The sequence below is a fragment of the Sceloporus undulatus genome, chromosome 4 (assembly GCF_019175285.1).
Source record: "Sceloporus undulatus isolate JIND9_A2432 ecotype Alabama chromosome 4, SceUnd_v1.1, whole genome shotgun sequence".
Classification (NCBI taxonomy): domain Eukaryota; kingdom Metazoa; phylum Chordata; class Lepidosauria; order Squamata; family Phrynosomatidae; genus Sceloporus; species Sceloporus undulatus.
In genome coordinates, this window is record NC_056525.1 from 1,497,574 (window position 1) to 1,523,972 (window position 26,399).

General features: G+C 45.2%; 1 protein-coding gene across 1 annotated transcript in view; it reads left to right on the top strand.

Moving 5' to 3' along the window:
* LOC121928095 (papilin-like) overlaps window positions 1-26,399 on the top strand; it is a 63,521-nt gene that overhangs the window by 32,792 nt on the left and 4,330 nt on the right. Inside the window, exons 7-13 of the mRNA XM_042462372.1 lie at window positions 207-374; window positions 1,373-1,540; window positions 2,560-2,727; window positions 6,200-6,367; window positions 8,192-8,359; window positions 10,275-10,442; window positions 11,491-11,622. Of these exons, the coding sequence (XP_042318306.1) occupies window positions 207-374; window positions 1,373-1,540; window positions 2,560-2,727; window positions 6,200-6,367; window positions 8,192-8,359; window positions 10,275-10,442; window positions 11,491-11,622 (1,140 nt within the window). The remainder of the gene's footprint in view (window positions 1-206; window positions 375-1,372; window positions 1,541-2,559; window positions 2,728-6,199; window positions 6,368-8,191; window positions 8,360-10,274; window positions 10,443-11,490; window positions 11,623-26,399) is intronic.

Below are 26,399 nucleotides of genomic sequence, written 5' to 3' on the forward strand. Positions count from 1 at the left end.
ACGCTCCAAAAAGAGGATCCAGAACGCATTCAGTTTGGCATCTCGCGCATTCACGTGCGTTCGGATTGGGCCATTCGAATGATGGTATGATCGTATTGAGCGAAATAACGTTAATTCGAACCGCCCAGTGCTGAAGTCCCCCAGTTCAAGACTCATCTGATAAGGGCCTAAGACTCAGGGTTTTGTTTCTCCTTCCGCAATTGCAGAAATCTGCAAGCTGCCTGCGGATCCTGGGCCTTGCAGGGCCTACATGCCCATGTACTACTACAACCACCACAACAAGTCCTGCACGCTCTTCGTTTATGGGGGCTGTGAGGGCAACGCCAACCGGTTTCCCACTCTGCAGCAGTGCGAACAACATTGCTGGCACCCAGGTAGGCAAGACGGTGGCGGTCGTTCCTATGGGGCAGGGCTGAAGAGGGGCACCATGACAGTCCCATGAATAGCAGCAAGGAGTACAATAAGCAAGCAGGCCTGAGATGATGGGAGAAAGTGGATGGGGAATTTAATTCTTTCTGGATGTTCAAAAAGGCTGTGGCAGCTTCCAGAAGCAGCTCCATGTTTGTGTGGATTTGTGGGTCCACCACTGAGTTTAATGGCAGCTCCACATCTCTAACTGCAACGCTGGCGGAGCAACTCCTGGTTCTGCGGGAGCCATCCAGTTGCTGAACTTCCTATTCAGCAGATTAATTTAAAAAACGAGACTTATAACTGGATTTCTAGGCGCCGACTGGGAAGGAAAACATAGTTTATTATTGCTGCAGCATTCCCAGAAGAAAGCATCCAAATTCTGGGGCCCCATTCCAAAGCGAACCAACATTTTTATGGTACTTTGAATACAGAAAACTACAAATCACATTTCATTGGTTGCAGATAAATTAAACATATACACCCCTTTACATTTCATTGGATGTCCTAACATATGTCTCTATCCCTTATGGGGTATCTATCAGTCAAACTATTATCTTGCAATACATCCTTTATTTGGGCCAGAAACTTGAATTAGGAGCCATTTCCAAATTGTTTTACATTTCAAAGCAGAGGATCTGACCTGACCTGAATTCCATCAGTCCTAACAACCTTTGCTCTCAATACATTTCAGTACTATACTTTTCAACTCCTGAGCATAAGTAAAATTGCAGTTCAGATCTACCCTCTAGAAGGTTAAGCACCCGGATGGCTCCTCTACAGACTGGAAGCAGCTGCAGCCCAGCTGCCATTAAAACCAAAGCACTGCCATTGAAACCGAGGGTGGATTCACCTTCCCACCATCCACTTCCCTTGAAACACACATTCCAGCTTCCAAGTAGCAAGGACTGAAGACCTGGGTTCCACTAGACTCCTGAATCCTGTCTTGTTCCTTGCCTCCCAGATATCTGCGTGCTGCCTCCAGAAACTGGACCCTGCCACGATTACTCCGGCCAGTATTACTATTCCCCAGCAGAGAAGAAATGCCTGCCTTTCCCTTATGGGGGCTGTGATGGCAATGCCAACCGCTTCCCCACCATCGAGGAATGCATGGAGACCTGCAGCAGGAAAGGTGGGCAAACCCCTTGGGGACTAGCCCCACCCCTCCAAGTTCTATGTCTTTCTGTAGGACTTCTTTGGCTTTACTGCATGGATATTTACTGATGCATGCAAAGGGCTGCTGAAAAGTTCTCAGCTCAACCAAATCGGGAATCACCTAGAGCCACAAAATGTACATGCTATTCCATATATTCCCTCCAGAGTTCAACACACTTGGCATGCCGTTTCTTGAGTTCCTCTAACCCTTCCCTCTCCAAAAATTCTGATGTCTGCTCACTGAAATACTGCTGCTATCACCTCTGGATCATGTGAAAATTTCCTTCCTTTCAAATGCTTTTTAAGGTTTGGGAACAGGAAATAGTCAGATGGAGCAATTAAGTAAGTAAGGGGCTGTAGAGACCGGCATTTTGTGCCTGTACACACACTAGGGCTGAGCTAGGGCTAAGTGTGCACATGCTCCAAGCCCTTGTTCCACTGCCCTTGTGTCATTATGGTGCACACTTGTCCATACAGCGCATGCCATGATGACATCCATGTGGCGCAGCACCCAAACGGCACTGTGCGCGAGGGGTGTGATCATGGCATGGAAGCGCACCTATGGTGCCCCTACCGGGATGCAAAAAGAACCTGCCCAGAAGCGGGTTCTTTTTGGTCCTTCCAGAGGCCTCAGCATCTGGTTGCAGCAGCCTCCTTCTGGGGCAAAAACAGGCAGCATGGAGCAGCCTATCTGTAAAGCCCCTGAGGAAGCAAATACATAAGTTAATATATAAGCCAATGTAGTGGTTTAAGTGGACTAGGACTCTGGAGACCAGGGCTTCAATCTCCACCTGGCCATGGTAATTCACTTGAGCAAGTCACACTCTCTCAGCCTCAGAAGAAGGCAAAACAAACCCCCTCAGAACACAATGGCAGCTCCAGAGCATGGCATGCGCCATGTGGGCACTCACTGTTATGACATAAATTTGCTTCTAACCCAAACGTCCTTTATGCAGAGAGTCCCTCACTTGCCTCCTGTCTGTTCTGGTCCCACAGATGTCTGCACACTCCCTCCTGAGTCCGGTCCCTGCTTGGGATACTTCCCACACTACTATTACAACCCAGCCAACAAGAGTTGCGAGAGGTTTATTTACGGCGGCTGCGGGGGAAACGGCAACCGCTTTGAAACCCAGAAAAAGTGCATCTGGCAATGCAGGAATCCAGGTAAGTCTTCAGATCTGGGACAAGAAAAGTACCCCAGGTGTGGTTTCCAAAACATGATACAAGTGATGCAAGGGAGGCAATTATATAGCCAACCTACTACAACAGTGGCAAGAAAAAATGAACTCCTTGCAAAGACCACACATTCTGACCTACTCCTCCACAATGGCTATCCATTGGCTTATCAGTGTTCCATTAGCTAGCAATGGCACAAGAAAGTGGATTTGTGGCCCGAGTTGGAAGGATCCTTCCTACCTAAGGAGTTTATCACACAAAGGAGATTGAAAGTTTATCCCATGAGTATCCCGTAAAAATTGCATAATTGCATGAAACGGTTGCACACAACATCACACAAAACCCACCATTAAAGTGGTCACAATGAAGCATTACCGCAAATCTTTTTACTTTCAGGATTTCAGTGATAATGCATTTCCGATATCACTTTATTTGTGCAATTGTCTGTGATAATCATCCACACAGTTACTCACCCTTTTCGCTTTATTTGGGGGATGCTTTAAATGCACTTTAATCTCTCTTTAATGCTGAAATTAGCCCCAGTGTGATAAACTCCTAAGTCTAGTCAGCATTATTAAAAGACATTACAATATGAAATCCAGCCACATGCAATTCACAGGAGTTCAGGCTTTTTGTGCGCGCACATACGCGTGCACACACACACAAACACACACACACAATTCCTTAAACTCAGCAAAAAGGGACTTCATGGTTTTTAAATCACACTTTAATCTTCTTTAACTTCTGTCACCGTACATTATTGCACATTATTCCATATTTCCACTTTCTGCTACTGCATTGAAACCTTGGCCATCTGGTGTCAAACCTATGCAAGAGAATGGAAATGCAATTAAGGAATTAATGAGTTAACAGGCCAATGGTCATTCAGTTATAATCCCTTAATGGGTTGGTGGCTCTGATCATCAGAGCAATGGTGCAAAATTTCTCTTAAAGGTGAGGCTTAAAGGTTCAGACCCCAAATCCTGGCCCTTTTCTCCTTCCAGATGTGATGCCAAAAGGCAATCATAAACAACCAGGCAGTGTTTTCCTTTCAAAGTCCAGTCTATTCCGAATGGGGCTGAGTCCTAGTCTTAGTCTTAGGAGCCCTAAGTGGCGCAGTGGTTCAATGCCTGTACTGCAGCCTTTCACTCAAAACCACAAGGTTGCGAGTTCAAGACCAGCAAAAGGGCCCAAGCTTGACTCAGGCTTGCATCCTTCTGAGGAGGGAGCTAAAATGAGTCCCCAGACTGTTGGGGGCAAATTAGCTTACTTGCTAATTAGCTTACTTGCTGTTCACCGCTATGATCTTTGGAATAGTAGTATATAAATAAAACAAATTATTATTATTATTATTATTATTATTATTATTATTATTATTAGTTCCAGGTAGAGCAAAGGCAGTAAAAACACTCTTTTAACTCCTTAAATGGTTTGATTGTTTTTTTAATTTTATATTTCTATATGTTAATGTTCTTATACTGTTCTTAATTGTATTGTTTTATGAACCTTGTTTGACGCCTTGAGTCCCTACGTTGGGAGAAAGGTGGGCCATAAGAAAATAATAAATGATTATTAAGTCAAGGAGATGACCTCTGAGTGGATTTACCAATCAACCATTGACTCAGTGGCTCTCATCTAGTTGCAGTTAACTCAGACAATTAGGTCCCCTTTCTGTCAAAGGTTTGGGTGCTGTTTGCACTGCAGAAATAATGCAGTTTAACACCACATTAACTGCCCTGGTTCAAATCCCAGCATGGAGCCATGGCAGTTTGAATGGCGTCAAACTAGATTAATTCTGCAGTGCAGATGCAGCCTTGGATTCAACCTCCTTCTTAAAAGACATTGTGTGTGTGTGTGTGTATGTATAGACTCACAGGGCACTGTACAAACAAAATCAGTTAAGATAGTATCAAACAATGCAGATTTTTAAGCAGTCAAAATAATTTAAAGAGACACTGAAGCAATTTTAACATGTTCAGAGGCTGAAATAGACATCTTGCCCACCCAACCGACCTCCGTGTCTTCAGCAAGGATCTAACAAGTGGTCAAAAATGTTGAAAAACTGGTCAAAAATGTGTTTCTGAAGTGTGTAAAAACCCTGATAAGGAGACTCCGCGACTGTTGAGGATATCTGCAGTTTGTGACATATTCTGCACAAAATTTGCACGTGATTCTTGTGCACATAAGACACCATTTTTTGCAGAAGAAACATCACTTTCTGTGCAAAGAAGTAAAACTTGAGATATGTACATATAAATATTATTTTTGCAGAATATGCTGTCTCCTGTGCAACCTCTCCCCCCCCCCCCAAAAAAAAAAGCTTTTCTCATGCAAAGAGTAACGTTTAGAGATAGATATATGTAATATTAGTTCTATTTTTGCAGGAAATGTTGTTTCCTGTGCAATCTTCTCCCCCCCAACAAAAAAAACCCCAATGGGAACATTTGGCACAGAATAAGTCTAGAGTTGCGGAAAACCCTGCAGTTATCCAAGACTTTCTTGCTGCGGAGAAAAGATGGCTAAAATTACTCATTGCTTCCTTCGAAAGTGAAGTTAAAGGTTTATCACGCTGGGGCTGATTTCGACATTAAAGAGAGATTAAAGGGCATTTAAAGCATCCCACAAATGAAGCAAAAATGGCGAGTAATTGCGCAAATAAAGTGATATTGGAAATGCATTGTCGCTGAAGTCCCAAAAGTAAAAAGATGCGCATTAATGCTTCTTTGTGAGCACTTTAATAACAGGTTTTGTGCAATGTCCTGTGGAATTGTTATGCGTAATGGCACGATTTTTCTGGGATATTCACCAGATAAATTCCTGATCTCTGTCTCTTTGTCTCTTTCTCTCTCTTTGCCTCCGCTGAATTTGTCTTTTCATATATATATATATATAATTGATTTTGTCTAGAACATATTCTAATACGTTTCTTTATTTGACGTATTGTTTACTTCACCATAATTTCAGCTTTTTCCTCCTCCTGAACTTCTTCACGTTCTAGATTTAGACATCCTTAGAAAATATACATTTATATATATTGTTCAGAAAAATGTACATTTTATCGAATATTGAATATTGTATTTCATAGCTGTTTTGTTCTGTAACCCGCCTCGATTCTTTTGGGAAAAGGTGGGATATAAATCATGATTATAATTATTACTTTATAACGTTGCAACTTTCCAACACGTCGGTTTGTATATATCTCATCCATTTATCTTAAGACTCACTCTTCATTATTTGGTATCATATATATCTAAACATTTTGGACTGATTTTTTAAAACACTAGTTTTCATTATATCAAACCTTTCCTAAATCAGAAATATTGATTATTTCCTATTGACTATCACCGGTCATTTTCTTTTCTCTTCTTCTTAAACTTTGGACCATCTTTTCTTTACAGTAGTTCATTATTATATCCCAGTCTTCGTTCTTTTTGTTTATTGCTTTATCCTTTAATAATAGATATTTGCAAGCTCCCTCCAGAGACTGGTCCATGTGCGGCCGCCATGCTCAGGTACTACTATAACTCTGCTACCAAGACCTGTGAGACCTTCTCCTACGGCGGCTGCGAGGGGAACGACAACCGCTTCAACACGCAGAAAGAGTGTGAACATGCCTGCAAGAAACCCGGTAAATGAAAGTATAAGAGGACCTTCATACTATATATATATATATATATATATATATACCTAAGTAACCCCATACCAAGCCCAAGCCGAGCGGAAGGGGCATTCCTCCTTTTTCAGCACAGGGACAAGCATTCATTTTCTTTCTTTCTTTCCTTCTCTGAATTTTTTAAAAATTGAATATAAACACAGGAATGCATTGGTCTCTCCGCATGCGCTGGGTTTGGGGTAAAGGACCTCCATGAATGTGGGAAAACCACAAATTAAAAAAACAACACAACACTATTATTTTCAACTAAGAGAACACCTCTCTAGGGATCTCCAGGTCCTCCAGTGCAACTCTATGGTCAACATCTGTCAGAAGTTGACCACAGAATCACTCTGGAGGACCTCCAAATGCCTAGAGAAGTGTTTTCTTTAGGAATCTCTAGGTTCTCCAGCACAACTCTATGGTCAACCTCTGGCAGAGTTGCGCTGGAGGACCTAGAGATCCTAGAGAGGACATATTAATCGAAACTGCAAATAATCAAATCCGCAAAAGTCAAATCCACAAATGTGGAAGGCCAGTTATACAATACTTGCATAACATATATACAGTCGCCCTTCCCTACTTGCAGGGATCTGTTCAGCCCCCCCCCCCATGAAAATGGTGACTGGCCCATGTGCGAGTCCCATAGAGAATAATGGCGCATGTGGGCGCATGCACCCATTTAAAAGATAGCAGCTCGTCCCTCCCGCGAAAAGCAAGACTGCGGACTCCATGTTTGTGCATATGGAGGGACGGTTGCATACACATACATATGCAACCATATATATCGATGCCTGTACCTACATACATTATATCCACTATACCATCATACTCAGGCTCATTATTTCTATCTCTTTCTTAATTTCTTTCTTCTTCCACCTTAAAACCTACATACATACATCTCCATCATTCGTTCTTCCCATCTTCATCCTTCTTTATCAGTATATTTCTCACTTCCTTTTCCATCCTCCATGTCTTAATAATAATAATAACAATAATTTTATTTCTTATCCACTTCTCCTTATGGCTCAAGGCAGGTTACAACATTATCTTACTCAAACTCTCCTGACACTTACTCATACCTTCTTACACCTACACGTACCTTCTCCGTCATTCGTTCTTACTTCCTCCCTGTCAATACAAGCCTGATTCTTGTCTTCTGAATGACTTTCTTTAAGAGCAACATAATTTCATTTCACCCAATTGACTTTCTTTCGTACATATTCCTCAGTAAATCATCTCTTGTAACTTAAACCTACAGACATTACTTCTGCAAATGTCATATATTTACAACTGAGGCCTCACTTTGGAGCTTGAGGTCTTGAATCATTCCACAAACTCAATACTGCTGTATCTCCCCATTTTCCTTTTAAGAGATTTATTATTATAGACCATTCCTTGTTAAATTGTTCTAAGATTTATATATTAATAATTGTGTTAACTTATCAATATCTATCTTGTTGTAAAGTTCAAACAACTATTCTTCCTGTTTAGGGATATCTTTGTTTTTCCATTTTGGGGCAAATATAATCCTTGCTGTGGTTCCCGTGTAAAATACAATTTTGCCGCATTCCTTCTCTAATGAGGAAAGGCTCTCATTTTCAACCAAGAGCTGAAGAATTCAATGATGGCCAAAGGAAAGCTCTTATCTCTGATCAGCTGCGGAATGGAGATGAGAGCCTTTCCCAGCCTGGAGTTGCAGAGATGGGGAATAGCTGTGGCAGGGGAGGAGGTGGGAAGGTCTTTGAGGACGCAGGCCCATGAGATTCCTTCACCTCTCTTAATCCGTCTGCCCTACAGCTATCTGCAGGCTCCCCATGAATCCTGGAGAAGGGGACCATGCGATACCCATGTACTATTATGACCCAGTGGGAACTGTCTGCGAGGAGTTCACATACAAAGGCCACAAGGGCAACCCAAACAGATTTGCAACACTGGTCGAATGCCAGGAAAGCTGCCGAGATCCAGGTAAGAATGGTCACTTTCTCTGGGAAAAGAAGAACTCATAGAACCATAGATCCTAGAGTTGGAAGAGACCCCAAGAAGAGCCCTGATCCAGTCCAACCCTGTTCTGCCATGCAGGAACCCAACACATGGCCATCTAGCCTCTTCTTAAAGGAGACTCCATTACTCTCTGAGGAAGGAGTGTGTTCCTCTGTCGAACAGCCCTTACTGTCGGGAAGTTCCTCCTAATGTTGAGCTGGAATCTCTGTTCCTGGAGCTTGCATCCATTGTTTTGTGTCATGTTCTCTAGAGCAGCAGAAAACAAGCTTGCTCCCTCCTCACTATGACATTCCTTCATGTATTTAAATAGGGCTCTCATATCACCCCTTAACCTTCTTTTCTCCAGACTAAACATCCCCAGCTCCCTAAGTCTTTCCTCATAGGGCTTCATGGTTTCAGACCCTTCACCATTTTAGTCGCCCTACTTTGGACACATGGCTGCAAGTTTTCAACATCCTTTCTCAATTGTGGGGCCCAGAACTGGACACAGGATTATTCCAGTTGAGACCCCAGAGCCAAGATCCCAGAGAAACATGGTCTAGGATTAGGCACAGACTAGAAAAATGTGGCTGAGAGCAGACACTGAGCCATAGGTGCCCATGTACTCTTTTCTAGAAAGCTAGGATACTTGGCACTTTCTTTGTATTGCACCTTTAGTTGCATGACCACAACAAGTCCAATATTTTAGGGTTCAGATGTAAAGCCCATCTTGCATAAGGACCAGGTAAGTCTGGGATAATAATAATAATAATAATAATAATAATAATAATAATAATAATTATTATTATTATTATTATTATTATTATTATTATTATTATTTATATATCCCGCCTCTCCCTACGGATCGATGGCATCCATCCAGCAAAACAATGGATGCAGTCCCTTTATCATGACTCTTTGTTGTTGTCATGTGCCTTCAGGTCAACTCCGACTTACAACGACCCTTTCCTAAAGTCTTCTTGGCAAGATTTATTATTCAGAAGAAGCTTGGCACGGCCTTCCTCTGAGTCTTGGCAAGGTCCCCCAATGGGTTTCCACAGCCAAGCAGGCATTTGAACCCTGATCTCCTACAGTCCTAGCCCAACACAAACCACAACACCATTCCGGTGAAGGCATATCTTCACATTCAATGAAAGAAACACCTTCATTTGGGTATATCAAGGGTATGCTATCTGTGACCCTCCAAATATTGTCAGGCTCCAGTTGCCAGCAGCTGCAAACAACAGGAGAAATTAGAGTTGTGATCCTTCTGCTTCTGGAGAGCTGCAGTTCTTTACCTCAACAGAAAAATTGATTCTTGGAGTTCCCAAAGTCCAAGCCCCCTCTGTCCTTCGAAACAGGGAATCCTAGACTTGGAAGAGATCCCAAAAAGGGCCATCCAGTTGAACCCCATCCTGCCATGCAGGAACTCTCAATCAAAGCATCCCCATTAACAGATGGCCATCCAGCCTCCGCTTAAAAAACTCCAAAGAAGGAGAATTCTCTCCAAAGAAGCATCTTCCATTGTCAAACAGCTCTTAAATCATGAAGTTCTTCCTAATGTTTAGGTGGGATCTCTTTTCTTGTAGCTTGAATCCATTGTTCCATGTCCCATCCTCTGGAGCAGCAGAAAACAAGCTTGCTCCCTCCTCAATGTGTTCCCCCTCAAATACTTAAACAGGGCTATCATTTCACCTCTTAACCTTCTCTTTTCCAGGCTAAACATATCCAGCTCCCTCAGTCGTTCTTCGTAGGGCTTAGTTTCTTGACCTTTCACCATTTTGTCCCCTGATCTCAGTTGCAGCTTCTCAACATCCTTCTTGGATTGTGGTGCCCAGATTGGGATGCCTTTGTGGCCATTGCGATGCACAGTCTAATCTCTGTCTCTCTGTGGCTACAGATATCTGCAACCTCCCCAGCAAGCCTGGCCCATGCGAAGCCCACATCCCAAGGTTTTACTATAATTCCACCACCAGCAAGTGTGCAAATTTCCACTACGGAGGCTGTCGCCCGAACCCAAATAACTTTCTGACCGAAGAGGACTGCCAGCTGACCTGCAAAGGCCCAGGTAGGAGAAAGCTCCTGGTCATCCCAAGCAGGTAGCCCCGGGTGAAGGCATTTGGGTGAAGGGAGAGGAAAATATTTGGCATTTATGAGCAAAATAATTATGTTTGATTGATGATAATCTAAAGAATTACAATCCAATTTGGTGGAAATCTATTCTGAAACTGAAGGGGAAATCCTAACATGGCATACGGAAACCTTTAAAGCAGGTTTTTCTGAAGCTGTGCGCAATAGCCGTTTTCAGGACATGCCATATCATGTAGAACCCAATGGTTTCAATATCCGTGGGGCTCTGAATCTACTCTGGGATTTAATCCAAACTTTAAAGAAGTTATCCCAGGTGGGTAACTTGGTTGTTGTTGTTGTTGCTGTTGGTGTGTGCTTTCACGTCATTTCTGACTTACGGCGACCCTAAAGTGAAACTCTCATAGGGTCTTCTTGGTGAGATGTTTCTTTGAAGAAACCTTGATGGAGAGAATTTTATACTGATGCGAATCTTCACAGTTTGGGATTTATACTATTAAAACATTGCACGGGTTATTTTGTGCAGAAAACAGCATTTTCTGAGCAGAAATATTGTTTGCAGAAGATGCTGTTTCTTACACAGATAACGCTGCTTTAAGCCTTGGACTGCAAATTGTCTTCGGCAGCTGTAGTTTTGGAAGGCTTTCTTGCAATGGGAAGACGATTGCTAACATTATTAATTGCAAGCTCTGAGAACAAAACCAGTGAATAATTGCAGCTCTGCTGTTTAGGAGAGGATTCTCTATCAAGGGCTGCACTCACATTGGAGAGATAACCCGGTTTGGCACCGTTTTAACTACTCTGGCTCAAGCCTATGGAATTTGGGAGTTGGAGTTTGTTGTGGGGTCCAGAGCGGAGCAGACATACTCCAACTCCCAGAATTCCATAGCCTTGAGTCAGAAAAGAGTTAAAGTGGTGCCAAACCAGGTTATTTCCCCAGTGTGGGTGCATCCTAGGTTCCCCAATATTGAGCATTTGGTCTGATCCATCTGCTCCATGAACCTCCTTCTCTGCTGGGTCTCTTGCAGAGAAACCGGGTTCCTGTCCCCCGGGAGACCCTCCAAACTGCCTTGTGACTTGCCAGAAGGACTGCGACTGCTCCAGGGACCAAAAGTGTTGCAGCGATGACTGTGGCCAAGTGTGCAAGGACCCAGTTAAAGGTGAGAGGGTGGTACTGGGATCCCACTTCTGAGGGACCTTTGAGGAAAAAGCTGGGCATGTTCAGCCATGTGAATAGCAAACTGAAGGGTAGCACGGTCATCTCCTTTAAATACTTCCAGGACTGCTTCCGGAGCAAGTTTGATCTCTGCTGCCCCGGGGGCAGGACCAGGTCTAATGGTCTGAGGTTACAAGAGAGTAGATTTTGATGGACCTTTACAAGGAACATCTTGACAGTGACGATGGGTTGGGCAACAGAACAGATTGCCTAGAGAGGTGATGGGACCCTGCTGAGAACCCAAAGGGTGCTCAACAATGGCTCCTCTTCTTCTTCATCCTGGAGAGAAGTGGGGTGTCCAGTGGGGCTCTGTCCTGGGCTCAGTTTGCTATTCAGCATCTTTATCAATGATTTGAGTTATGGAATAAAGAACATGCTTATCAGATTTGCAGATGACACCAAATTAGGAGGAACAGCTAATACTCCAGAGGACAGGATCAAAATTCAAAATGACCTGAATAGACTAGAAAGCTGGGCCAAAGCTAACAAAATGAATTGCAGCACAGAGAAATGTAAGATACTGCACTTAGGTAGAAAAAGTACAGTAAAATGCATAGATATAGAATGGGAGACACCTGGCTTAAGGAGACTTCTATGTGTGAAAGGGATCTAGGAGTCCAAAAAGACCACAAGTTGATCAACAGTCAACAATGTGATGCGGCAACTAAAAAGGCCAATGCGATTCTAGGCTGCATCAATAGAAGTATAGTGTCCTCTTGGGTAGGAGCTACTCCTCATAACTTGGAGTCATCTGCAAATGTGATAAGCATGCCTGCTAGTCTGTCCTCCAAGTCATTGATAAAGATGCTGAATAGCACTGGGCCCAGGACAGAGCCTCACTGGACACCCCTCTGGTCACTTCTCTCCGGGGTGAAGAAGAGGAGCCATGGCTAAGCATCTTTGGGTTCTCAGCAGGTTCACTTGTAGTCAGACGAAGGCCTTTTTCTTTCAAGGGACCTTTGAGGGCTGACTGCTTGTGGACGGGTGGGAAGGTCTTTCAATCACGGTGCTGTTTATGGTTCTTCTTCTTTTTCATTGCTAATTTTTCACTGCTTTCAGTTTTAGCGCTATTTTATTCGATTATATTTTTTCCTTTTCTATTTCCCTGCTTGTCTCATGGCTTTTCAAGGATGGGATTTTCCCATCCTTGGACTATCATGGAATAAAGCCCAGGTTGCATATGGGCTGCATACATCCGGCGATGGGAGAATGCGATGAGATTTGTCATTGATAGTTAAACAAGTCTGTATCCACCGGGCACAAGATGGGATCAGTCGTGCTTGATAATCACCAGAGTTTGTATCATTGTGATATTTAACTTATTCATTTATAAAGCTGCCACTGATAGTATAGGCCTGCCCTGCTGCAGTTTGTGTTGTGTGTGAACCTGAGCAATCTTCTCTACTTCCTCCTCAGTGTTTCCTCTATGAAGTGATGGAACGGTCTCTCTCCATATCATCCATGTTCCGCTTCTGGTGTTTTCCGGCCATTGGTTTTCTGGTGCCACTGATGAATCTGACCATTGGTCCTTCCAGCTCAGGATGGTCCAATCTGATTGCCTTCAACAAGCGCTGTTATCTCCAACCATTCTCCAGAACTGTTGCTTGAAGACCTTCTAACCTGGAGAAAACTGCAACTGAACTGACAAGCTTCTCAAGCTTTTGATATGATAGCCTTGTTTAAGTATTTGAAGGGCTGTCATATTGAGGAGGGGGCAATCTTGTTTTCTGCTGCTCCAGAGAACAGGACCCAGAACAATGGATTCAAACTAGAGGAAAAGAGATTCCAGCTCAACATTAGGAAGAACTTCCTGACAGTAAGGGCTGTTTGACAGAGGAACACACTTCTTCCTCAGAGATTGATGGAGTCTCCTTCCTTGGAGGTCTTTAAGCAGAGGCTGGATGGCCATCTGTCAGGGATGCTTTGATTGTGAGTTCCTGCATGGCAGAATGGGGTTGGACTGGAGGGCCCTTGAAGTCTCTTCCAACTCTAGGATTCTATTCTATTCTATTCTGTTCTATTCTGTTATATGATTCTGTGGTCTCAATTCAAAGCAGCATCAGCATTTTGACAAAATGCAGGTCTGTGGCTAACACTGTCATATTTTTATTTCTTCTTTTAATTCACCTTTGTCTGATGAAGAAGCTCATGGAGCTTCGAAAGCTTATGAGATGTATTTTGTGCACTTTGTTTGGTCCAAGAAAGGTATTGCTGTTTGGTGGCTCTCATAAACATGGAGGAAAACTCAGCAGCCATGGCGATGTGCCCCCTCCAGCCAGTAGGTGGCAGTGTTGAGCTGCATCTGTATTATTGGAAATGGCCTTATGGGAAGCAGAGCACTGCAGCTGCGTGACACACTGGCAAACATGGCTGAGACTGGCCTCATCCTGAGTATATTTGGGGATGGATAAAGTTAGGCTTCCACCTGCGCTTCATGCTTCTGGCTGACTGCAGAAAGAGAAGCAAGGGATGCTTAGAGTTGTTTTTTTGCTAGTTCTCTCCTATGAAATAGAGCCTCCAGCACCAGGGATTTATTGGCAGTTTCCCATCCAAGGACTAACCAAGGCTGACCCTGTTTAGCCTCCAAAGTCAGGTGGGATCTGTTGCCTTCGGGGTATTCAGGTCCCATGTTGCATTGCACTTGTTTGTGCTTTCAAGTTGCTTCTTGAGTTATGGAGGCCCTGTGAATTTCATAGGGTTTTCTTAGGCAAGGAATCCTCAGAGGTGGTTTTGCTTGTTCTTTCCTCTGTTACACATCCTATTTAGGGTTGCCATAACCCGGCTGCAACTGGGAATTTCCCGTTTTTGGCGGCCCCGGGCCCCTCCCTTCACGGGTGCCGCCAAAAACCGCCCCCCCCCCCGGTTGCAGCCGGGTTGCTGAGGCCTGCAAGGCCTCGCTGCCCTCCTCCTCCTCCTCGGGGAGGCGGGGAGGAAGAGGAGGGCAGCGCCAGCGAGGCCTGCCTGGGGCGCAGGAGGCGAAGCTGGAGGCGGCACCTCCCCGTGCGCCCGCACCACCCTCCTCCCCCTCCTCCGCCCCCTCTCCCCCAGGCCGTGCGGCCGCGTGGAAAAGGCAGTGCCTCCTACGTGCGGGTGTGCGGAGAGGGGCAGAGGAGGCGGGGAGGGTGGCGCGCCCGCGCACAGGAGGTGCTGCCTCTGTCCACCTTCGCCTCCCCGTGTGGGCACGCCACTCACCTCCTCCTCTCCTCAGGCCGCGCGGCCGCGTGGAAGAGGCAAAGGTGAACGTAACCAGCGTCTCCTGCGCATGCCTGCGCCACCTTCCCCCGCCTCCCTGCGTGCCCCGCCACCCACCTCCTCCTCCTCCGCCCCCTCCACGCGGCGAATGGAGGAGGGAGAGAAGGAGGAGGGGGAGGAAAAGGAGGAGGGGGAGGAGAAGGAGGACGAGGTGGAGGAGGAGGAAGATAAGGAGGAGGGGGAGGTGTTGAGTGAGTGGCCAGAGGCCTCAAGGTGGGGGATTTTTTTGGGGGGGGGGTTGCTTTTAATGCTAACAAGTCTCCCTTGTTTTGTGTCCACAGTGATAGTGTGGTGATGATGATGATGATGATGATGATGATGATGATGATGATGATGATGATGATATGAGTCAGCTTGAGAGACATGCATGCACTGTTTCAGAAGCTGAGAGAGTGTGACTTTCCAAAGTGCCTTTTCTGTGTGTTTTGGTTCTTTAATGGTGATACTGATATCAGAAAGCCTCTGAGGCAAGGCCAATGTCAATTGCTGTGATTTTTACAATCTCATGCGCAGTGAAGAAAAACCAAAATCCCTTGACCAAGTACACACTTCTGAGAAGTACACTTGGTGCAAGAACGGTGAAACCACCTTGACATCATGTTCAATATGCATAGCCATGTTAAACCATGCTAAGTGTTAAACCCAAGGGGTTTGGCTATGGAATAAGCCTCTGAAATATGCAAGAGGCCACGTTAAGTAAAGCCATGTTCAATGCCCAAATGTGCTGTTGTGTGTGTTTTGGAATGGAGGTTGGGGGTGTTTGGCCAGAAAGGGAAGTCCATTTCTGCCATCTGTCTAGAAATAATGCCCAAATGTCCTCCATTTTGATCATGCCTAAGAAACAGGCATTTATATTAACCTTTTTAAAAAAATCATCCAATTTTTTCACGTGTCCTCCATTTTTAAAAATGTGTCCTACATTTGAAAATATTGTCCTACATTTGTCCTACATTTGTCCCGGTTTGGAGGTCCTGACTTATGGCAACCCTAATCCTATTACATTGCCTGGTATTCCTTGCCAGTCTCCCCTCCAAGTACTAACCATGATTGACCCTGCTTGGCTTCCAAGATTCAGGGCTCATGTTATATTCTCTCTCTCTGTGTATTCAATTTGTTTCTCAACCTATGGCAAGCCTCTGATTTTGATAGGGTTTTCTTATGCAAAGAATACTTAGAGGTGGTGTTTACAAATGTGATCAGATCTGCAATAGAAGGGAAAGGTTCTCTTTATCTGTCGGGGACGCTTTGATTGAGAGTTCCTGCATGGCAGAATGGGGTTGGATTGGGTGGCCTTGGCTCCCACTTAATCTGAATTGCTGAAGCGATTCCAAGGGGGGGTCATGCTCCAGACCCATTTAACTTGCGTCTTTTTGACACTGATTCCCCCCCCCCCCGCTTCTTTTTTGATAAATCGATTCTGCGCAAGTGTGAACCACAAGCAGATCGGAATCGATTCAAATTTCCCCCTTGGTCATCTGGAACCAAATCATTTTGAATGGATTCATTCATGAATGGGAAACACAAGTGGGTTATTTTGATGCCAGAAAATGACAGAAAATGCGATTGGGGCAAGTGTAGTGTAAACTATGCTCCGATGTCGAATCGATCAATCGACTCAGATCACACACTGCTTTATCTGTAAGTGGGAATGAGGCCCATTTACCCAGTGTAACTCAGATACAAATGAACTGGGAGAGATGCCTAGGCTGGCTTGTCTCTCTGGTGTCCTACCTTTAATGACAATGCTTTGTGACAATTATGCCACTTTGGGTGGAAATCACACTGGTCTGGCACCAATTTGGGCATCCCTTCTGTGGCCATTCCTGTTTCGGTCCACTAGAGGGCAGCAGTGCTGCACACAGCAGACATCTGGCTTTTGCAGAGACTGAGGACAAGGGGACCCTGCTTGCCTTTACATTTGTTGTGTGTCTGTTTTGTGTGTGTCTGTGTGCAGAATAACCCCATATGCAAGCAGACCACCACCACCCCCCACACAGAGGGACACTCTTCCCATGGACCAAGTCTGCTTCGTGGGCAGAGACACTATCTTTGTGAATAATTGTGAATAGGAAATGACAATTCACAACAATTCACGTGGGTCGTGGACTTTGCACAGCACGATTTGTTGCTGCTGTGTGCCTTCATGTCATTTTCGACTTATGGCAACCCTAAGGTGGGCCTATCACGAGGTTTTCTTGGTCCAAAGAGGGTTTGCAATTGCCATCCTCTGAGGCTGAGAGAGAGTGACTTGCCCAAGGTCACCCAGTAGGTTTGCATGGCTGAACTGGGATACGAACCAGAGTCTTAGTCCAATGCTTGAACCACTACACCACACTGGTATGATAGCTCTATCTGAATATTTGAAAGTGTGTCATATTGAGGATGCAGCAAGCTTATTTTCTGCACTTCCAGAGACTAGGAAATGAATCCCCTCTAGAAGGGGCATGTTCACCAGGTTTGGGGATGGCTGGAGAGGCCTGGTGGTCACTTATTGGGGTTCCCAGAATGAAATGGGGAGAGAGCCCCTATAATGTCAATGGCTGTGCAGCAGAGGGAAGGTCTGCAGGTGATGCTTTTTACTTGGTTGCCTGACAAACAACACCTGCTGAAATTCCCTCTTTAAAAGTCCATGAGCCCCTGATAATTTTCAGTCTGGCAACTTTATGTCTTGCTGAATTTTTAAAAAGGCTTTCTTGGGCCTAAAATGAGTTGTGGAGGGGGAAAGTAGAAAAATTACCCCATATTCCTCCCAAAGGGCATATGGCACCCCCCCCCCAAAAAAAAATCAACTCTTGCAGAGGCCTGGAGGACATAATTGGGAGACACCTGGCTTTACAAGACTCCATGTGAAAGGGATGTAGGAGTCCTAGTAGACCGGAAGTTGAACATGAGTCAGCAGTGCGATGCGGCAGCTAAAAAGGCCAATGCAATTCTAGGCTGCATCAATAGAAGTATAGTCTCTAGATCAAGGAAAGCAATAGTGCCATTATATTTTGCTTTGGTCAGGCCCCACCTGGAATAATCCTGTGTCCAGTTCTGGGTTCCACAGTTCAAAAAGGACATTTAGAAACTGGAGCCATGTGTCCAAAGGAGGGCAACCAAAATGGTGAAGGGTCTGGAAACCATGAAGCCCAGAGACTTAGGGAGTTAGGGATGTTTAGCCTGGAGAAGACGTTTAAGAGGTGATATGATAGCCCTGTTTAAATACTTCAAGGGATGTCAGGTTGAGGAGGGATCAAGCTTGTTTTCTGCTGCTCCAGAGAATAGGAACAATGGACCAATGGATGGAAGCTCCAGGAAAAGATTCCAGCTCCACTACATCAGGAGGAACTCCCTGACAGTAAGGGCTGTTTGACAGTGAAAAACACTCCTTCCTCGGAGATTTTGGTGGAGTCTCCTTCCTTGGAGGTCTTTAAACAGAGACTGGATGGCCATCTGTCAAAGGGGATACTTTGACTGAGATTTCCTGCATGGCAAAAGGGGGTTGGATGGCCCTTAGGGTCTCTTCCAACTATGGTTCTATGATACATACAGCCCCACAGGGCCACATGTGTTTGTAGGTTGAACTTTGGCCATCTCTGGTGTACAGAGGTAGAGGTCTCAGGTTGGTCTTCCAAGGAAGGTGGCCCAGCTGGTCTTTGGAGACTCCCCATTCATTGGAGGCATAGAATTGCACCCAGTACAGCCCCATTCTGCCATGTAGGAAGACGCTGCCATGCAGGGAGCCCTGGTGGTGCAAATGGCAAAATGCTTGCTTATCGAAGCCACAAGGCTGTGAGTTTGGTCCCACGCAGGGCATCAGTCAGTAAAGAGTCCTCATCTTGTTGGGGGCAATTGCCTTACAGATTGCAAACCACTTAGAGAGTGCAGAATTAACTGCTAAGTAGTATAGAAATGTATAATGTTTAGCTATTGCTAAGACACCATTAAAACCCTCCCTGTGACAAACAGCCACCCAGCCTCTGCTGAAAAAGAGCCTCCAAAGAAGGGGACTCCAGCCCCTCACCAGAAGTTGGAAGGACGACAAATGATATGTCCTCATCTGTTTGCCAATGGACTAGGCAGCCTCCGAGAGAGAGGTGGACTGCTTTCTATTTTGAAATAGAAGCAAATGAGCATCTTTCAGGAATCTTTCCATGATGTCAAACTGGATTATTTCTGCAGTGTGGAAGCAGCCTTAGGGGCTATGAAGACCACTCCAAAGGGGCGGCCTGCAGGTGCCTCCTTTTCGCCAGATTGTGGCTGCGGCAACCGCATGCCACGGCTCCAATCTGACCTTTCCAGGGTGCCAAAAGGGGGGCACAAAAAGTGGTTCCTTTTTGTGCCCTAGAAAGGGTGCCATAGCCATGGTGCCACAGTTATATGCTGCCCCTTTGGTGATGCGTCGTATGGATGCAGTGGCAAAGGAGCACCATGATGTTGTGCGCCATGTGGAGTGGCGTGCGGCATCATGGTGCTCTGGGGGTACAGTTCGGGTGTGCGTCATGTGGATGTGATGCCCCAACTCTGCCCCCCAGCCGGCCTTTCAGGGTGGCCTGTACAGGGCCTTAGTTGTGTTTAGTGAGTTTGTAGTTATTCTGTAATTTGTTATACTTTTGTATATGGGGAGGGGTGGGGAATTTGGGGGCAGGGGTAGTATGAATTTAGGTGTGTTTTTAATTTTGGGTGGAATTAGGTTGTGTTTGTCATTGTGTAGTTGTTAGGTATGTATGTCTCATGCTTTAGCATTCAATAAAAATTATATTTTGAAAATGCAGAAACCTGGCTGAAGAGCAGCTTCAAATGAACCCCAGAACTGATGGGATGCCACTTCTGCTTTGCCCAAAAGCCCTGGTGTGGCCCAGAAGGGGGTCACCAAGGGAATGCTACATTATGCACATTGTTCTTTTCGGTAGCAATGAAGGAAGAGTGTTTTCAGAGGACAGATGAAAAGTCAGAATGGACAGCTGGCTGGGAGGATTAGTGTGGGCAGCAGGCCAAGCAGAGGGGGATGTGTTGGGATATAGCAACTTTGCATGTTAAGACCTTTCTAGTAATGCATGTCTGTGGTAGTTCATTGATTACTAACAACCCCCCTCCTCACTCCCCCTCCTCATTTCCTGTTTACCATGAGGACACCCAATTTCCTTTGTCTTGAGTGAAGAAGAAGCCGAGATGAGTCGCCATTAGTACTAACTTGCTTGCAGACTCATCAGCATGTCTATCTCTGGAGCTGGATGCATGCTGAGGGAACATCTTTCCTGATATGCGTGGAGACTACTTTTTCTACCTCATTTTTCTTGCAACATGAAGCTAGACCTGTGTATCTCTTCATACACATGATTTTGTAAGTCAACTTATTTTCTTTTTCACTCTTAACCAAGTGAGTGTGTGTTTTTATTGGGGACACGTGGCTGGGAGAGGAGTGAGCTAGATAAAGTTTTTATTCCTGCTTGCCCCATCATCATTTCCATGGCTTCTCTCCAGCCATTGCTCGCAGCTCAGAGTGCAAAGAGTCCAGGGATCCTAGAGTTGGGAGAGACCCCAAGAAGGGCCATCCAGTATGACCGCCTTCTGCCATGCAGAAAGACACCATCCAAGACCTCTCTGTGACAGACAACCATCCAACCTCTGCTTTAAAACAGCCTCCATGGAAGGAGACTCTACCACTTTCCCAGGCAAGCAACGTCTTCCACTGTTCATCTCCATGATAGGTTCATCTTAGGGTCACTGTAAGTCAGAAATGATTTAAGGCACACAACAACAACAACAACAACAACAACAACAACAACAACAACGGAAGGAAATCCTTCCACCACTGAGGTGGTCCATTCTACTGCTGAGCAGCTCCTGAGCATCACGAAATATTCTGGATGCTTTGATTTGGCAGAATGGGGTTGGACTGGATGGCCAATGCGGTCTCTTCCAACTCTATGATTCTATGATTCTTCCTAAATCAACATTAGCATCCTGGGCATCCTAAACATCATGAAATATTCTTTCTAACTCATAATCTCATGGAATCATTACTCTATCACATGAGGGACTTACCCCATGGAAATCGTAACCCAAATGTTGCCCAAATGCTCCAGAAGTGCAGAGGTGGGAGCATACATCGCGCTTCTGAAACATAATTGAGGCATTCCGCTGATCCCGTTATTACAAAAATGGCGTCTCTGTGAATGATTGGTCAACGGAAGAACAACGAGAGTGCTTCAGTGATGTGCCAGAAGTGCGATGGACAATCCCATCTCCATGCTTCTGGAGCATTTGGGCAACGCTTGGGCTTCAATTACCACACGGTAAGTCCCTCGTGTGATAAGGGCCATGGAATTGCAAGAGCCCCCAAGGGCCACCCAGTCCAATCCACTTCAGTCACCCAGGAAGACACGATCTGAGCAGCCCCGCGAGACATGGCCATCCAGCCATTATATAAAAAGGAGACTCCAAGAGAGCGTCTTCCATGGCTGAACAGCTCTTACTCTCAGGGAGTTCTTCCGAAAGCTTGCATCCATTGTTCTGTGTTCTATTCTCTGGAGCAGCAGAAAACAAGCTTACTCACTCCTCAATATGACATCCCTTCAAATACCTAAACAGGGCTATCATATCACCTCTTAACTGTCTCTTTTCCAGGCTAAACATCCCCAGCTCCCTATGATTCTATGGATTCCAGTTCAGCAAAGGCAAACCAAAGGAGCTCCATTCCTTGAATTGCTTTCTGCTGGTGCTTAGGGAGCAGGAAAGGGAAGGAGAGGCGTCATGCTCAATCCTTTTCCAACATGGAGCTGCCTGAATAGCAAGAAGTCTGAATTTCTATCTGTTCTATGAAATGATGTCCCTCTGGCAGGGAAGCATCCGACACACTTTTGCTGCTGCTAAACATTGTTTTGCTGCAGGGTTAGGAAGATAAACATTCATCGCTCAGTGTTTTAACTGCACACGAGGCCAGCTTCAAGGAAATACAGTCAGTCTTCTGTATCCACCAATTCCTTATCCATCGATTCAAACATCAGATTCCACTTTTCCCAGGGTTATCATCTTTCTCCAAAGTACAAAAGCATCAAAAATCCAGAAAGCAGAGATATCTCTATTGGCCAAGCAAAATGCACAAAGTACGTGATGCATTTGGGTTGGCTAATACAGGAATTGCTTTGTGGATTTTGGAAGTTATTGGCCCACACAGCTACCCCCCAGAGATCTTTTTCCAGTGAGTCATGTCTTCTCATGATATTGATTTCTCTACTTGTTTTTGAAATAATATCAAACAGTAAACAAAGGTATCAGTCTACAAAAGCTCCTGCTGCCAACTCCGTTCTTTCAGTGAGTCTCAAAGGTGCATCTCTCTGCATACTGATTCTTCAGACTAACATGGCTATATCTTTGAATTCTATCACTAAAGGTATCACTGTTTTATAATTCCCTTTCTCCTGTATGATTTCTTAATGCCTTGGCATGATGAAGAAGCCATTGGAGGTTTGAAAGATTCATGGATTTTGGGCATTTAAGTTGGCCGATGAAGTTATCACTGTTTTGAGGACATTGAATGTTATTTTACTTTGTTGTATGCCCATCAAGGCTACCCCTGGATATGTTTTCGATGATGATGATGATGATGATGATGATGATGATGATGATGATGATGATGGTTTAGTATTATACTGCAGGCTGGCCTGGGGAATCTCTGTTTTCCTAGCAGCCAAAGCCAGAGATTGCTGGTGATTCCCACATCAGGAGGTCACTGAGACCCTTCTAGGCTTCATCCCAGACTCTAAAGATACTTTTGAATGTGCCAAACCCTATCCCCAAACATCACCTATCATCTGGAGACCAGGGTTCGAATCCCTGCTGAGCCAAGGAAACTCATTGGGTGACCTTGGGCAAGTCACACTCTCTCAGCCTCGGAGGATGGCCATGGCAAAACCCCACTGAAGAAACGTTCCAAGAAAACCCCATGACAGGTTTGCCTTAGGGTCACCATAAAGCACACAACAACAACATCCCCAAATAGGTTTGGGATCTTCTTGGATAGCTCTGTCAAAGTTGGATTCCTTGCCTCATTGGCCTCATAGCCACCAGCAGAGTCTAGCAGGCCCTGGTTAGCTGGGGGAAACCTGCCCTTGGAAAGAGATTGGAACTCTGGCCCCCAAACCTCAGACTCTGTGGGTTTATGCTCCGTCGCTTATGACTATGAGCAATTGGTTTTGGCTTTGCTGATCTCAGAGAGTGACATAGAAGTGGTGCCCACTCCTCTGCCCCCTCCTTCTCTAGAGATCTAATTTAGCTGTTCCACTGACCCCTGAAATTGCTTTGTCCATTGCCCCGGCCACCATCACAGGAACAGAGAGAGCGACAGGTGTGTGTGGGGGGGGCGTGCGTGTGTGTGTCTGCCTTCAAGTAATACATGCGATTCTAGGCTGCATCAACAGAAGTCTAGTGTCTAGACTGAGGGAAGTGCCATTGTATTCTGCTTTGGTCAGGCCTCACCTGGAATAATTTTGTGTCCAATTCCAGGCAAAACAATTCAAAAAGGATGTTGAGAAAGTGAAGCATGTCCAAAGGAGGGTCACCAAAATGGTGAAGGACCTGGAAAGCATAAAGCCCTATGAAGAGAGATTTAGGGAGCTGGGTTAGTTAGGTTGGATAAGAGAAGGTTAAGAGGTGATAAGATAGCCCTGTTTAAGTATTTGAAGGGATGTCATATTGAGGATGGAGCAAGCTTGTTTTCTGCTGTTCCAGAAAATAGGACCTGGAACAGCTTTGAACGAACTATGGCTGCATCCACACTGAAGAAATAACCCGGTTTGGCACTGCTTTAACTGCTTGGCTCTGGGCCCCACAACAAACTCCAACTCCCAGAACTCCACAGCCTAGAGCCAGGGCAGTTAAAGCAGTGCCAAACTGGGTTATTTCTTTAGTGTGGATGCAGCCTATCAAAGCTTCTGAACTACAGCTTCAATATGGCTTCAGCACCATAGACATCATGAACCTTTAATGGAGCTGTCCATGGTCCTGGCCACTGTCCTCCGAGACAGGTTCTACCTCTAGGGTCTTTCCCCTAAAATTCAGACTTAAACCCAGAGCAGATTCACCTGTCTGTTCACATGGAAGCCCCCAACAAATGATGCCCAAAAGGAGACACAGAGCTGCACAGCCATTGCCTTCCATTGAGGCTGAGAGAGTGTGACTTGCCCCAGGTCACCCAGTGGCTTTCCATGGCCAAGCTGGGAATGAAACCCTGGTCTCCAGAGTTGTAGTCCAACATCAAAACCACGGTGGCTCTGCCTTTAGGGTATGCTTGCATAAATATATTTTTGGCCACAAGGACTAGGAACCTGCTGTCTTCTGAAAGATGAGAGGCTGAAAACCCTTAGGATGTGGTGCCCAGTGCAGCATTGCTGCCTGCCCTTCTGCGGAAAACACAACCATAAACACACACAAAGTGTGACCCTTCCTTTTTTATTTCCCCACCTTACCACCCCAAAGGCACTGGCATTGCCCAGGCCCACCTGGCAGGGTTGATTGGCAGCAGGTGCCTCACTGCTCAGCATCTCAGCCCAGGCAAGCAGGCAGGCAAGGAGATGAAAATGGGCTTTTTATTACAGCCATACATCAAAGTGGCTGCCCTGATTCAGGCGGACGCCAGCGATTTTTCTTTATGGTTTACAGACAAATGAGGGGAAGGAAAATGGATGTGAACTTTGCTCCAGTGTGAGGTCAGTGAGCATGGGCAGGGAACGCGGTTATGGATTATCAGCACATTAACGAGGCACTGCCGCCACTGTGAGAGGATCACAGCTGCAGCAAGCGGGCATCGGGTGGCCTGGTTTGGGCGGGTGGTGGAGCATTGGCAAGACGCATGGTGCAGACATGCATACCTGCAACTCCATCTGCATACTGTATGTATGCATATTAGCAGCTCTGTATGCACCATGCACCCATGTGTACTCACAGCTTCATGTGCATGGTGCATGCACTCAAATTTGCAGCTGCATGTGCATGACGTGTACATTTGCATTTGCAGCTTATGTGTATGGTGCCTGGCTGTGTGTGTTCGCAGCTCCATGTACATGGTGCATGCCTGCGTATTCAGAGCTCCATCTGCATGCTGTGTGAATGCATATTCAGAGCTCCATGTGCATGGTGCATGCATGCGTATCTGGAGCTCTATTTTCATAGTGTGTATATGCTATTTGGAGCTCAATGTTCATGGTGCATGCATGCATATTTGCAGCTATATGTACATGGCAGGTACATTTGCATTTGCAGCTCCATGGACATGGTGCATGTGTGTACTTTGCAGCTCATGTGCATGGTGCATGCATATGTATTTGCAGCTCTGTGTGCATAGTGGCTGAATGCATATTTCCAGCCCCATGTGCATGGTGGTTGCATGATTGCAGCCCCATTTGCATGATGTGTGCATGCATATTCTGAGCTCCATGTGCATGGTATGTACATGTGTATTTGGAGCTCTATGTGTATGGTGTATGTATGCATATTTGCAGCTCCATGTGTATGGTGTATGTATGCATATTTGCAGCTCCATGTGCAGGATAGCACACCGTAGGAATGGATAGGCCATTCAGTGGGATTTGTTTCTCTGCAAATAATGGGTTTCCTGGCAGAACAACACAAATAGAGGAGCAGCAAAGGTTCTTTGCAGTTGGTGAAATCTTTGGGGAAAAGATTCAATGCAAAAAAACATCTGTAGTTTTTTTTGTATTCTGTACAAACGCATGACATACATGTTTTATACACCAAAAATGTTTTTGCTGCACTGTTTCCTGTTCAAAAGACATCACAACAACAACGTCGGCAACACACCTCTCTATGAAACAATATGAAACCATTCTTTAAAAAAACAAAACCACTCATAATACATACGTTAAAACAATCCAACAACATGAAGAACAGGGTGGAAACCATCAGTTGGGGAAGGTCTTCTTCAAGATCTGTTTTCAAGGGATGTTTTCATATGAATATAGCCAGGATGAGGATGATGATGATGAATACAGTCACCGCCTCTCAAAGCACATGATAAATCCAATTTCTTCAACTTTTCACAGATGATAACCAAGACCCATGTGGCCAAGCAATGTCCAAGTGCGGTCAAGATGGCAAAGGCTATATATGAGAAGGAACAGATAAGCCAGAAGAAGCTGCAGCAGTGTGCTTTTGCCTGAACCTCCTGGGAATGGGTTAATTCTGCAGCAGAATGTGCATGAATGCGCAGAGCAAGAAGTTGTAAGGAGATGTGCATTGCAGATGCATCTAGATTATGCTCTATGCTCTTCTCTTTCCTCGCCACCCATTTGAGTGCAAATTAAATTGCACCTTTTGCACTTGGAACTAAGTTTGGAGCAATGGAAATAAGCTGGGGATGGAGGGAGAAAGTGGGAAGAGGAGAGAGAAACCAGGACATTTTAATAAACATAGCTGAAAAATGGGATGGCAGAGCATTAAGCAGGCCTGTCCGTGCAAAATGAGGAC